Source organism: Gasterosteus aculeatus, chromosome 8, assembly GCF_964276395.1.
Source record: "Gasterosteus aculeatus chromosome 8, fGasAcu3.hap1.1, whole genome shotgun sequence".
Taxonomy (NCBI): Eukaryota; Metazoa; Chordata; class Actinopteri; order Perciformes; family Gasterosteidae; genus Gasterosteus; species Gasterosteus aculeatus.
Genome location: NC_135695.1, coordinates 21,096,920 through 21,110,476, shown reverse-complemented (window position 1 = coordinate 21,110,476; position 13,557 = coordinate 21,096,920). Strand labels below are relative to the sequence as shown.

The following is a 13,557-nucleotide window of genomic DNA, read 5'->3' as shown; positions in this document are numbered from 1 at the left end:
GTGAGCAGACGGTATTTAGTGTAACCTTCCTTCAAACACCCAGAGCAGCTCGCCGTGGATGGAACGATCACGTTAGTTACTTACGTTGAAGTGAAGAGCGGACGTGTTTACATGTCGGTGATGGTGTTTGTTGACCGCGGTGATATTGTTCACTAATCCGAGGCAACGTTAGTTTCGTCCGCTTCATCCGATATGTTTAAAACTGCCTTTTCTAATAAAGTCAACGTACCCCGGGACATTTTTAACATGAAACGATTCATTGCTGGTTGATGAAGACTTTCCATTTGTGTGTAATCAATGAATCGGTGTTTTGCCGGCTACGTGAGCGTTGCGTTATCAGAAATATGTACAAACTTTAATGTATATGTGAACACTATGGAGAAGTTTAACCGACGATGCCTCGTTTTTATTAATGCAAATATATGAATATCTGCTTCATCATCAGTGGGCAATCGGCTTAATCAGAAAAAGACTGTGTGATTACCACTTAATCACAGCAAATAAGTTAACCCCATTTGGTTCTTATTTTGTATTATTATTATTATTATTACAACCATTCTATTGTGTTGGTGCACCAAAACATTTCTGTGTGCGCAGATTATTCTTTAATAAATGAAAAGGACGTGTGATTCATTGTCATCTTCTCCTTGTTCACATAATTTATCTGTTGTCCCAGTGGATTGTTTTAGATCTGACAACTTCCAGGTCCGCAGCAAAGGAGCCTCACTCCTTCATAAGAGTCCTATAACGCAGGACTGAGCGACATGGAGCCCAAACCATAAGAATCCGTGTTTACAATGTCGATGCTGTTAGATTTACGTCATCGTGACACGGTGAACATGTCGTATGGTGAACGTGTCTCATGGTGAACGTGTCTCATGGTGAACGTGTCTCATGGTGAACGTGTCTCATGGTGAACGTGTCTCATGGTGAACGTGTCTCATGGTGAACGTGTCTCATGGTGAACGTGTCTCATGGTGAACGTGTCTCATGGTGAACGTGTCGTATGGGGAACGTGTCGTATGGGGAACGTGTCGTATGGGGAACGTGTCGTATGGGGAACGTGTCGTATGGGGAACGTGTCTCATGGGGAACGTGTGTCGTATGGGGAACGTACGTGTCTCATGGGGAACGTGTGTCATGGGGAACGTGTGTCATGGGGAACGTGTCGTATGGGGAACGTGTCGTATGGGGAACGTGTCGTATGGGGAACGTGTCGTATGGGGAACGTGTCGTATGGGGAACGTGTCGTATGGGGAACGTGTCGTATGGGGAACCTGTCGTATGGGGAACCTGTCGTATGGGGAACCTGTCGTATGGGGAACCTGTCGTATGGGGAACCTGTCGTATGGGGAACCTGTCGTATGGGGAACCTGTCTCGTATGGGGAACCTGTCTCGTATGGGGAACCTGTCTCGTATGGGGAACCTGTCTCGTATGGGGAACCTGTCTCGTATGGGGAACCTGTCTCGTATGGGGAACCTGTCTCGTATGGGGAACCTGTCTCGTATGGGGAACGTGTCTCGTATGGGGAACGTGTCTCGTATGGGGAACGTGTCTCGTATGGGGAACGTGTCTCGTATGGGGAACGTGTCTCGTATGGGGAACGTGTCTCGTATGGGGAACGTGTCTCGTATGGGGAACGTGTCTCGTATGGGGAACGTGTCTCGTATGGGGAACGTGTCTCGTATGGGGAACGTGTCTCGTATGGGGAACGTGTCTCGTATGGGGAACGTGTCGTACGGGGAACGTACGGTGCTCATCGCCTTCTTCTCTTTCTGCTGCAGGTCGGCTGCGTCTGCAGCCAGGAGAAGAGGGGAAGATGCCTCCTCCGTCTTTTGCCCTCGACGCTCAGCTGAGGTTTCACGACAAATGGCTGAAGATAGACCTGCAGGTGTGTTTTTCATATTAAAGTATTAAAAAAACTAAATGCTTTCTCAGATGAGAAGTTTGACCCTATTTTTCATCTTTCCTTCTGTTGAAAGATCACATTTTTTGCACGTTGTAGTTCTCAGTTTCTTTTAGAAGTTATTTTTGTTTCTAAAAAGTTCTCAGTCTGATTGTGTTGCATCTGGTAGGAAGCAGCTGTTTATTGCATCCAAAATACTGTGCAGGTAAGAGCCGGACGAACCCGACACAACGGATCACCTCGCACTCATCCGCCGACTGCCTCAGGCCGTTTTCACGGATGATTATTGTTTTTTCTGTGTTGTGCAAAGAGATAAAGCCCACAATGTTACAGTCACTTAGGGGGAAAGTCATTTAGGGAAAGAAAGGGATCTGTGTTGTGAAAACATCTCCATGTTGGTTGTAATTATGAGCACTCAGGATCCAGCGTCTCCTCCTACGAAAGGAGCCGTCTGCTCCGGACTGGAATCTAGAATTGGGAAAGAGTTTTCCTGCCGTAGGAGCCGTCTGAGGTGTCCGGTGTCATCTGTGAGCTGACTTGTTTTTGACATTTTCGAGACGTTGGATCCTTGAAAGCAAAGAGTCAGCTTTCCTCGTGTGAGTGTTCTTTTTTCGTGAAGTGAAGCAACTGGGATGAAGGCCCGGATCACTTGCAGCACTCGTGTCCTCGGTGACAACAAAGCAGCTGTTTCTCTCTCTGTGATTGAGGCTGTTTGATTTCTCGGCGGGTTTTTCAGATTCCTGCAGGTGGAGGAAGTTGCGTTGGCTCCAGACATTTGAACTTCTCATAGCAGTGTTTTCTTTCCTTCCCCCCCCAAATGGCTGAAAATGTTGGAACCTTTTATAAAGGTGCCATTTAAGTTGCTTTAGTTAATGGAGGAGAAGTTTGTTTGGGGTCTCTGTGCAGCCTGAGCTTTATTTGTCAGACAGACTTTATGCAGCAACGAGAAATAAAAGCCCGTCTGTGGAAACGGAGACTCAACGTTGAGGTTTTATCGTCTCAGACAACGAATGGATAGATGACGAGAAGCACGTGGACGATGCCGTTCTTTAGAGCGCCGTGGGCGCTTTTCTGCCAGAGAAAGACGCCTCAAAGAGGATTAAAATACACAGAAATAAGACGGATTTATTTCATGATAATGGGAAGAGAAAATGCACCAGCGACAAAGTACCACTAAATCAGGCCCGGCGCAGCCGTCCCACGGGGATCAGAATGTGCGATCAGAGCAAAGTGTGACTCTTTCACATGTGCGGTGCTGATTTGTGCGTTTGCTCGCTTGCTGCCGCAGCGGGCCTTCTCTCCGGAGGGACTCTGCGAGATGTGGAACGAAATGGTGAAAGACGAGGAGATCACGTTCAACGGGGAGGAGTCCGCTCACCCAGGTACGCCGCCGCCGCGCTCTGTGTGCTCTGTGACGGGGGGGGGGTGGTCGTCGTCGCCGCCGCCATCTCGTCCTCGCTGCTTGAGCGGAATGTCACTTTCCCCCCCGATCATTTCAGAGGATTGCACCGACTGCTTTGGAGCTCCGAAGAAAGATGAGCCCAACGACAAAGAGAAGAAAGAGGAGGAGGGGACGTCGACGTCGGCGCACCTCTCCATCATCGAGACGTGGGACTGGGGCCGGCAGCCAGGTGAGACTGCTGCAACTATACTACTACTACTGCTACTGCTACTATACTACTGCTTTATTATTCGTGTATGTTGAAGTCTTCCCTAGCGGAGGGGGGTGGGGATAGGGAGGGGGGGGGGGCGTCGCCAGCAACGCTGCACCGCTCTCCTGTTATTTTACTCCCGTCTGTTTCCCAGTAGGGTAATTAATACCGTGCCGACCGCAGAAAGGTTTCACAACACTCAAATGTTGACGAGAGATACGATGAGGCGGAGCACGCGGGCGCCCTCTCCGTTTATCGCCCTCGTGTCCGTCGCGACCCCGCTGACGTGCTCGTGTTTTTCTGGCGCGTGAGACGCGGAAAACTCTCGAAACGAGGAGTCGCCCGTCTGCAGGTCCGAGTGGTTATTTTTACCCGTCGGGGAGTAATCGCCAGCCGAGGGCTGTGTCCCCCCCCCCCCCGGGTGGGACAGTGTCCTGGCGGTGGGAGATAAGGGGGTGCTGGGAGGAGGGTCTACGGGGACACGGGCCCCTTCCTACTCGCTGCGCCAGGTTCAGTGTTTCACTACAGTAGATAGTGATTTATTTTAGTCACTATATCCGCTATAGTGAATGTTATATTTAGAACCTATTCACCGCTTTACCTTTCTCACAGACAGGAGCTGTTACCTTTTATTCTCTACAAACCAGACTCCATTTACAAAAACAGCGATTTAACCTCTCGCACACACACTGTTAACACGAGAACCTTCCAACATCAAAAAGAAAAGAGTCCTGGTTGTTAATCAGGATCCCGAAGTGACAGATGAGCTCTGATTCTCCGCAGAGGGAAATCCTTTTTTCTCTTTCAGGGGATATTTTACCCAGAGGTTATCAGCCGGCGGCTCTCTTGCACAACCTGCTCTCCTGATGTACGATAAACAGTCAGACCTGCTGTGACAGCCGAGCACAGCTGACCCGAGCTCGGGACAGTCTGGCTTACACGGAGCTCAACTGGACCTCTCATCCGCTATTTTGGCTCATCTCATCTTTCCTGCAGCGCTGCTCCATTCACACATACGCACACACAGTTATTATATATATCATGCAGCGCATTAACATCCGGCATCAATGTGCCGCCTCTTAAAAATCCATTCTTTATTTCAAACCGAACCGCACAGATCCTTCTATACAGACGTCTGGTGTATCATGAAAACTGAGTTAAAATGAGTTAAATATATTAATTTAACAGAACAAACCGAATTCTACGTATATTATCTTGATCTTTGAAAAAATATCTGCTTAACACAACGGCCAAAAAGAGTGAAAGATTTCAAATGTCAACGTTCTGAATGAAGCTTCCAACTGTTTGATGCAGGTCAAATGTAGTATTAGTAAAGTATTTGAGTATTTTAAACAATTCAGTAGTTGTGTGAGTTGTGTTTGATGATTGTGTTCTCCCCGGTGTGTGTGTGTGTGTGTGTAGATGAGAGCGAGCTGAAGGACTGCCTGCTGGTGCTGGTTGACGACCAGCAGAAGCTCTCGGCCCAGATGGCCAAAAGCACGCTGTCGGCCCAGCGCCTTCGCCGGCGCCTGCTCATCATGGAGCGCTACCTCATCTCGCTGAGCCACAGCATGATGGAGGAGAAGTACGAGGTCCACTGGAAGGAGCCGCCCAGCCCCCCCCTGCCCGCCGCCGACAACAAGAGGTACCGGGGCAGCAAGATGGGGATTCTATTCCATTGGTCACAGAATAACAAACCTGTCTCCCTCAAAGGAAGGACGAACTGGAGGGGGGGGGTAACAAGGAAGAAAGCTGAGGGAGGGCGACTGGGAAGGAAAGTTCACGGAACGAGTCCCAGCGCAGGTCTGGATTGTGGAGCGCCGGCGCCTCACAGCACGGAGGGCGAAGGGTCCAGAGCGTCTGACCGGTGTGAGCGCGGCGCTCAGTCACGTGACTGCCTGGCGATCCCGGCCAGAGGCCGAGCGATGCTTCCCTTTCGGATCGGGCTGCTCGATACAAAGACGCCACTATTCAATGAACGTTTGCCCGAGGCAGCAGTTTCACAATCAGCCTAAAATATTCCTAAACCTCTTAGCGGCAGCCGGGCCTCTCGCCGCAGGGGAAGGTGGCTCGTGGCGTTCCGTCCCCCTGTGGTCAGACCTCCCAGGGTGCTGCGAGCTTAAGCTTTGTTCAAGTGACGAGGCGGCTGTTATTAACCGCAAACTTAAAGCTCTACAATGGAATTATAAAGAAACATGGTTGAACATCCTGCAAACTATTTGAGAATGTGAACCGTTCCGTTTACCGCTGCAGCGGCAGTGCAGAGGAGCCGTTAAACCCTGCAGCTGGCTTCTCCTCACAGAGGCCTCTCCAGCGCACACACAAGTGCTCCCTGTGTTCACCCCTGCGTGGTTTTGTTTGTGCGTTTGCAGCCCTCGTCCGGCCAGTAAAGGGGTCGAAGGTCTGGCCCGCGTCGGCTCCCGGGCGGCTCTCTCCTTCGCCTTCGCCTTCCTGCGCCGAGCCTGGAGGTCAGGTAGGAACACAGGCGGGCGTGCTCCGAGTAAACAACACAACATTTCTGGAGGAGGAGACTCGTTCTACTGCTCACACACGCGCACCTCAAAAGGACCACGGAGTTGCATTTTCATTAGATTTATCAAAGTAATCTCCTGCATGATATTGATGTTACACGGTGCGATTGTATCTCAGTTAAAGGGACAGCGTCTGTGTAAATGTCCCTCCGTTGTTAGCTTGTCGAGTACAGATGCCGTTTCAGTGCGCTGATGCGAGCTGGAGAGCCGGGTGTCCTCTGGGACCGGGTGGGAATAAAGAGTCTCCCTGTAACGTGACACACACACACACTGAGACGGACAGTTAAGCCGCCCGTCCTTCGAGTGTCTGTGTTCCTCAGTGTTTTCTTTCACCTACTGAATGATCACATGTTCCAGTCCTAGAAACCTGTTTTTGAGGACGATTTCATCGGACTGGACACGCGTTGCTCGGCGCTCGTTGTCGGTGAATTCATGCTTAGTTGAGACTTTATTATTCAAGCAGAACGAACTCCAGATTTCCTAAGTCAGTTAGTAAGTTTCCTTTTTTCACCCAAATTTCCACCCAAAGTGTCACTATGCCCTTTCTTGCAGCTGTATCATTTTTTTTATCAGTTCCCATTGGCAATTTCTCAATACATTACATATATTATTGTAAACTGGAAACTATATACATGTTATAAGACTTGCATAACGTTGGTTGGTTGGAGAGGTGGATGGTTTATTCACTTCTAGTCCATCAGCTGCTGAGGCAAAGAATTAAGTGACAAACTACCACAACTTTTTACTTTACTTTCAAATGAAGATTCACAACGTTTTACTAGATTATGATGCAATAAATTCACAGGTTTTGGCAGATGGTGAGCTTGATGGTTCTTGTGGCCCCTGTGTTTATACTGTGTGGGGGGGTATGTGTTTCCCAGGAGATGACGCGGACCTCTGCAGCGAGCTGCTGCAGGAGTCTCTGGGCGCGCTGCGAGCGCTGCCCGAAGCCACGCTGTTCGACGAGGGGACCGTGTCCTCGGTGTGGCTGGAAGTGGTCGAGAGGGCCACCAAGTTCCTCGGGTTCGTTCTTAAGGGATTTTTCTTGTCGTTCGCTCGTTTCTTCGACGTTGTAAGACGGGTTTGGGATTCTCCCGTTCCTCTTGTGATCAGGGACGTGCACGGCAGCGCCAGCACCAAAGGAAACATTCCCCTCCAGGACCAGCACCTCGCCCTCGCCATCCTGCTGGAGCTGGCCGTGCAGAGGGGAACCCTCAGGTAACCATAACCCCCCCCCCCCCTCCCCCCCCTCGGGCCCCGCTGCAGGTGGAGCCCTCTCCGCTCACCCCTGTGTCTTTCCCGCGTGTTGTCCAGTCAGCTGCTGGCTGCGGTCCTGCTGCTGCTCCGCCTGTGGGAGAGCGGCACCAGAGAGATGGACAACGAGCGCTCCACCCAGGGGACCAGCGCCCCCCTGCTGCCCCTCCTGCAGCGCTTCCACAACATCCACAGCACCAAGGAGGAGCCCGTTCCCGAGGAGGAGGCTGAGGTGAGAATGCCCCCCCCCACCTCCTCCCGGAACAGTTGGACGTAGTGATGTAACAGAATATGAACAACCAATCAGTGTTTAGATCAACAGGAGGAGAGTTAGCAACGTTAGCAGCACCGTTAGCAGCAACATTAGCAGCATCGCTAAGGGTTCAGTTCAGTTACATTACGATGCGTTCAAATTTGTGTTGTAAATGATCATTATCATCACGCATTCACATGTAATCCTGTAAGATGTAGTTTTCTTAGAAACTTAAAGTTAATAAATAAATCCAGCAGTTTGATGTTTTCACATTAATAGAATATAGATTTAGAGTTGAATTATGGGATGTTTAACTTCTTACTACTAGATCAGGATGCCAGACAAGCGGCCAGAATCAAACCAAACAAAGCAAGAAGGCAATATAAATAATCAATGATAATCAGTAATAAGTATCGGTGGCAAAAAAAGAGTGATGTTTTCTCCCAATCTTCATCTGCGGAGCTTTGATCCGTTGCTCCACTCTCTGAACACCAAATGCATTTGAGAGATGGAAGCAACCGAGGGCAGCACGATGACATCGTTGCCTCGTGCGATGCGTTTCTTTTAACGCGCTCCGTTTTTATTCCCCCACTGGCTTCTCCAAGCTAACGAGCCCTTTTCTGTCGATTGCCGTGTTTCGTTTTTTCAGATCCTCACGGCCCAGATGAGTCCCAACGAGAGCTTCCTGCGCTACCTGACCTTGCCTCAGGACAACGACCTGGCCATCGACCTGCGGCAAACTGCCGTGGTGATCATGGCTCACCTGGACCGCCTGGCTTCTCCCTGCTGCCCTCCACACTGCAACTCCCCCACCTCACACAAGGTGACGCAGATGAGTAGTTGTCTCACGGATGTAGGACGATGACGACGACGATGATGATGATTCCTTCCTTGGTTACGGCCAAAAGATTAACCAGTATAACTACCATTAAACATGCAGAAAATACATTAATAAACAAATATTGTAGGTCTGGAAAATAACTTCCAGAAGTAAACAATTCAATGGTTAGAAGTCGTCTTCTCACAGGCCTCTGTGGGCCGGAGGAGTGACTGTCTCTTTGCGTCACAGGGCACCTTGCAGGAGGTGATTGGTTGGGGCCTGTTGGGCTGGAAGCTTTACGCCAACCTGAACGGGCCCGTCCACTGCAAAGACCTGTCCGGCCTCGGGGTCGCGCAGCTCGTCTGTTCGGAGAAGGGCTTCCTCATCCTGTCCCGCACCGGCGCCGTTTACACCCAGAACTACAAGAGCACGACCCTGGTCAGTTCCGGTGCTTTCTGTTTATCGGCGTGCCATCGCGCAGTCACAATCCGCGAGACTCTCAGCGCCGGCGATGGAAAACGTCGCCGGCGCTGAGAGTCTCTGTGTCGTGCGCCTTTCAGGCTCCGATTCTGATCAACGGGCTGAGCTCCAGGAAGGTGGTGAAGCTCGCCGCTCACCCCGACGGGCAGCACTACTTGGCCCTGTCCTCCAACGGGGAGGTGTTCTCGTGGGGGTGCGGAGACGGAGGACGCCTCGGACACGGGGACACCACGTAAGAAACCACAAGGGAAACGCAGCTGGAAGTAATCGTGACATCGCAGCGGTTTAACCTCCACCTTGCGCTGTTCTCCAGGTATCTGGAGGAGCCCACGATGATCGCCGCCTTCAACGGGAAGCAGACGGGGAAGCACGTGGTGCACATCGCTTGCGGCAGCACTTACAGCGCCGCCGTCACTGCTGACGGAGAACTCTACACGTGGGGCAGAGGGAACTACGGTCGCCTGGGCCACGGTAAGCCCCGACCTACTCCGGGCCCCACCGCAGGACGCGCCATCGGACTAAAAGTCCTTCCGCTGTGTTCCAGGCTCCAGCGAGGACCAGACCACGCCCATGCTGGTGACGGCGCTGAAGGGACTGAAGGTGATGGACGTGGCGTGCGGGAGCGGGGACGCACAGACCCTGTCTGTGACGGAGAATGGTGAGAACGACATCGAATAGTTTGAGTCTTTTATGAACAGACTTTGCTTTAAGCGAATTACCAACAATTTATAACAACGTGACGTTAAACTAGATTTAAAAAAAACCCAAGTCTGATATATCGGTACACAAAACATTGGGGATTAAAGACGTGATTCACGCTGCGCGTCCTCAGGTCAGGTTTGGTCCTGGGGGGACGGAGACTACGGTAAGCTGGGCCGAGGAGGCAGCGACGGCTGCAAGACGCCGAAGCTCGTGGAGAAGCTGCAGGACCTGGACATCGTGAAGGTGTGCTGCGGCAGCCAGTTCTCCGTGGCCCTCGCCAAGGATGGACAGGTGTACACCTGGGGGAAAGGGGACAACCAGCGCCTCGGCCACGGCACCGACGAGCATGTTCGATACCCCAAGATGCTCGACAGTCTACAGGGTGAGTTGGCTTTCACAAGAGAATGTTTGCATGTACCAGATCTCAGGTGAGAAATTCGCATAGCGGTTAAAATAAAATAATGAATTACTTTGGCACGCGTCGTGTTGCCGAGCAGGGAAGAAGGTGGTGGACGTCGCGGTGGGCTCCACGCACTGCCTCGCCCTCACGGACGACGGGGAGGTGCACAGCTGGGGCAGCAACGACAAGCTGCAGCACTTCGACACGCTCTTCTCCAACAAGAAGCAGCCCAAGCCGCTGCCGGGCCTCAACTCCAAACACATCGTGGGCGTCTCCTGCGGCCCGGGGCAGGTGATTCAGGGCTTCCGTGTGTATTATTTATTACTGTTTACGTGAAAGAACGCCGACGCCTCCTAACGCCTCCGTGTCTGCGCTGTTGTCAGAGCTTCGCCTGGTCCTCGTGCTCCGAGTGGTCCGTCGGGCAGCGCGTGCCCTTCGTGGTGGACGTCTGCCCGGGGACCTTCGAGCAGCTGGACCTGCTGCTGCGGCAGGTCAGCGAGGGAATGGACGGCAGCTCGGACTGGCCCCCCCCGCAGGAGAAAGAGTGCATGGTGGTCGCCACACTCAACCTGCTCAGGCTCCAGGTAGGACTCGCTTTGTTTGCGCATCGTAGCGGACGGATCCTGAAACTTTTTGCTTTGTTTTGATTATAGCAGCTGGTACGGCAGCTACAAGGGTATCGAAATGAATTTCTCATCATATCTCAAGTCAATTTAATAATAACAAGTTTACATTGAACACATCATAATACCGTCAGTATTATATTATATAACAGAGTAATTAATCAGAGATGTGTTCCGGACCTGGAAGCGAAGTTAAACACCATAAATGTACACGGTGCTCCGCAGGGATTGTAACTTATTGCCTTTGTAAAAATGTGAGATGCAAAAATTTAAGACGGCCTTTTTCTGAAGTTTCTAAAAATAAATAAATAAAAAATGTTATTAGCGAAAACTAGTTTCAGGCTCATCTGAAAAGAGGCGCCTGACCAAAACCAAAGGTCCAGAGTTGGAGAGCTAATGAGGCTGCATATCTCTAACCCCCCCCAGCTCCACGCAGCCATCAGTAACCAGGTGGACCCAGAGGAGCTCGGCCTCGGCCTCGGCAGCGCGCTGCTCAACAACCTCAAACAGACGGTGGTGGTTCTGGCGAGCAACGCCGGCGTGCTCAATTCTGTGCAAGCAGCGGCCCAGGCGGTCCTCCAAAGCGGCTGGTCGGTGCTGCTGCCCACCGCCGAGGAGCGGGCGAGGGCGTTGTCCTCCCTCCTGCCTAATGCCGGTGAGCGCACATCCTCTTCAGACGCACGCTTAGTAGTCCTTTAGTTCATCGCGGGAGGGACTGGAGACACTCTCGGGGGGGTTTTCACGCGCCGTCTTTTCGTGCTCGCAGCGTCCGGAATCGAGACGAGCGTGAGTCCCGGACGTCGCTTTATGATCGACCTGCTGGTCAGCAGCTTGATGGCTGACGGAGGGTTGGAGTCGGCCCTGAACGCCGCCATCAGCGCGGAGATCCAGGTCAGTGAGGTCAGGTGATGCATCCGTGGCAACAACGCTGTGGTTGTGAGACGTGGATACAGATTTCTATACTTCTTATATTTCTTCTTCCTTGAGTCACAAATTGCATCAGACCAAGAGAAAACAGGAGCAAATACAACTTTAGCCGCCGGCCACATCCGGCCTTCTGCATCCACATCCCTGAACTTCCTCTCACCGGATTCTGGTGTTTGTCTCCACCACAGGACATAGAAGCCAAGAAGGAGGCTCAGAAAGAGAAGGAGGTCGACGAGCAGGAGGCCAACGCGTCCACCATGCACCGGTGCCGCGCCATGCTGGACAAAGACCTCATCAACACCGGCATCTACGAGTCGGCGGGGAAGCAGAGCCTGCCGCTGGTGCAGCTGGTGCAGCAGCTGTTGAGGTGACCGCTCTTTGCTTGAGTCGTGGTTCTGCGCGGGAGTCGGCTGATAATGCTGAGGGAGGAGCTGCAGGGCAATGAGGGCAAACGTCACCGTGGTCTGTGGGTCAATCCACGACTGGATCGCTCTTCCCGTTGAGTTACGAGAGAACCGTAAAGCTTCGCTTGCAGCGCAGTATTAAAAACCACAAAGAAGGTTATGCTCAACGTTTTGTTCCTTTCATTCCTTGAAACACTTGACAAACAAAAAAAACAAACAAGATGAGCTGCGAAGAACCTAAAAGACAACACGGTTCACCGACAAAACGTCATGGATAAAGTAGTGACAAATGATGATTTGAGTTGTACTTGAATGAAGAGCCCTCCCGCATAACGTAATCACTGGCAGCAGCTTCGCGGGGTGAGAATAAATTGAACTTCATTACCCATTAAAGATAAACCGAAGAGACGGCAAAAGCAAACCAAACATCCTGCCGTTACGTACATGGTTCCTACATATCTGCTACTCATGTAATTTATGTGCTCTATTGTACTACGTCAGGCTGGACGGCTGGAAATTGTCTGTCCAGCTAATTCTTGCACATTTACGTCTATAATAATAATAATACCTAATGAGTAAACCTCCGGTCTTTGCAGGAACATTGCCTCCCAGACCGTCGCGCGGCTGAAGGACGTCGCTCGGCGGATTTCCAACTATCTGGAGGCGGAGCGCGTCAGCAAGGAGCGCTCGGCGTCTCTCGACCTGCTGCTGCGCTTCCAGAGGCTGCTGGTCAGCAAGCTGTACCTCCGCGCCAACGGCATGTAGAGCACCGACAGACACCGCGTGCTTCCGGTTAGCCCTCACCTTGCAGGAATCTGATCTTTCTGTCTTTGCAGATCCGGAGCTCCTGGGGGTCGGTTCCCTGTTAAAGAAGTACATCGCCCTGCTGTGCACGCACATCGGAGACATCCTCCCAGTGGCGACGAGTATTGCCTCCACCGGCCGCCGCCACTTTGCCGAAGTCTGTCGTGTAATTGAAGGAGATCTTACCGGTAATCCCTTTTTTTTATTTTTATTATGAGAGTTCATATGTGTGGTGAACTGCGCGTTTTCCAAAGGCGCCTGTGATACAGTGTTTGGATGTTTCTGCCTTAATAGGAGTGCTGCTGCCGGAGTTGGTGGTGTCCATTGTCCTCCTCCTCTCCATCGATGCCGGTCTGATGCAGGAGACGGGCTCCATCCCTCTCCTGGCGGGACTCCTGGAGCACCTGGACCGCTTCAACCACCTGGCCCCCGGACACGAGAGGGACGACAACGAGGATCTGGCTTGGCCGGGCATTATGGGTATAATACACTGGTTCCAAATAATCTGTTTTCATGGCTGATAAAGACTAATATTCACATTCAGTCGTTCATATTCAGATAGGCCTCCTTCTTTCATTCCTTCAAACACCTTCTTCTGGTCTGCGTTTGTATCCAAAAACCTGTTAGTGTGTCTGTAAACGTAATCAGTGACTTTACCATAACTTGCGCGTGAATTATTCTGTGGATCCTTTTCACATTAAACTTCTACGTGTTGATATTCTTTGTATCTTAGGATCATTCTTCGGCTCGTTCACCACATGAGTCTTCATACTGAGAGTTGAACACAAACCGACGGGGT

General features: G+C 51.4%; 1 protein-coding gene across 9 annotated transcripts in view; it reads left to right on the top strand.

Moving 5' to 3' along the window:
* herc2 (HECT and RLD domain containing E3 ubiquitin protein ligase 2) overlaps positions 1-13,557 on the top strand; it is a 39,039-nt gene that overhangs the window by 759 nt on the left and 24,723 nt on the right. For all 9 annotated transcript variants that reach the window (XM_078108717.1, XM_078108716.1, XM_040183417.2 and 6 more), the window contains exons 2-23: positions 1,787-1,893; positions 3,197-3,290; positions 3,408-3,539; positions 4,983-5,205; positions 5,933-6,033; positions 6,973-7,114; positions 7,205-7,309; positions 7,406-7,577; positions 8,248-8,421; positions 8,668-8,856; positions 8,979-9,130; positions 9,212-9,369; positions 9,443-9,556; positions 9,731-9,982; positions 10,098-10,291; positions 10,384-10,584; positions 11,050-11,278; positions 11,390-11,514; positions 11,739-11,917; positions 12,551-12,711; positions 12,791-12,946; positions 13,053-13,238. In XM_078108717.1, coding sequence (XP_077964843.1) covers positions 1,822-1,893; positions 3,197-3,290; positions 3,408-3,539; positions 4,983-5,205; positions 5,933-6,033; positions 6,973-7,114; positions 7,205-7,309; positions 7,406-7,577; positions 8,248-8,421; positions 8,668-8,856; positions 8,979-9,130; positions 9,212-9,369; positions 9,443-9,556; positions 9,731-9,982; positions 10,098-10,291; positions 10,384-10,584; positions 11,050-11,278; positions 11,390-11,514; positions 11,739-11,917; positions 12,551-12,711; positions 12,791-12,946; positions 13,053-13,238 — 3,511 coding nt within the window. In that variant the 5' untranslated portion in view covers positions 1,787-1,821. The remainder of the gene's footprint in view (positions 1-1,786; positions 1,894-3,196; positions 3,291-3,407; positions 3,540-4,982; positions 5,206-5,932; positions 6,034-6,972; positions 7,115-7,204; positions 7,310-7,405; positions 7,578-8,247; positions 8,422-8,667; positions 8,857-8,978; positions 9,131-9,211; positions 9,370-9,442; positions 9,557-9,730; positions 9,983-10,097; positions 10,292-10,383; positions 10,585-11,049; positions 11,279-11,389; positions 11,515-11,738; positions 11,918-12,550; positions 12,712-12,790; positions 12,947-13,052; positions 13,239-13,557) is intronic.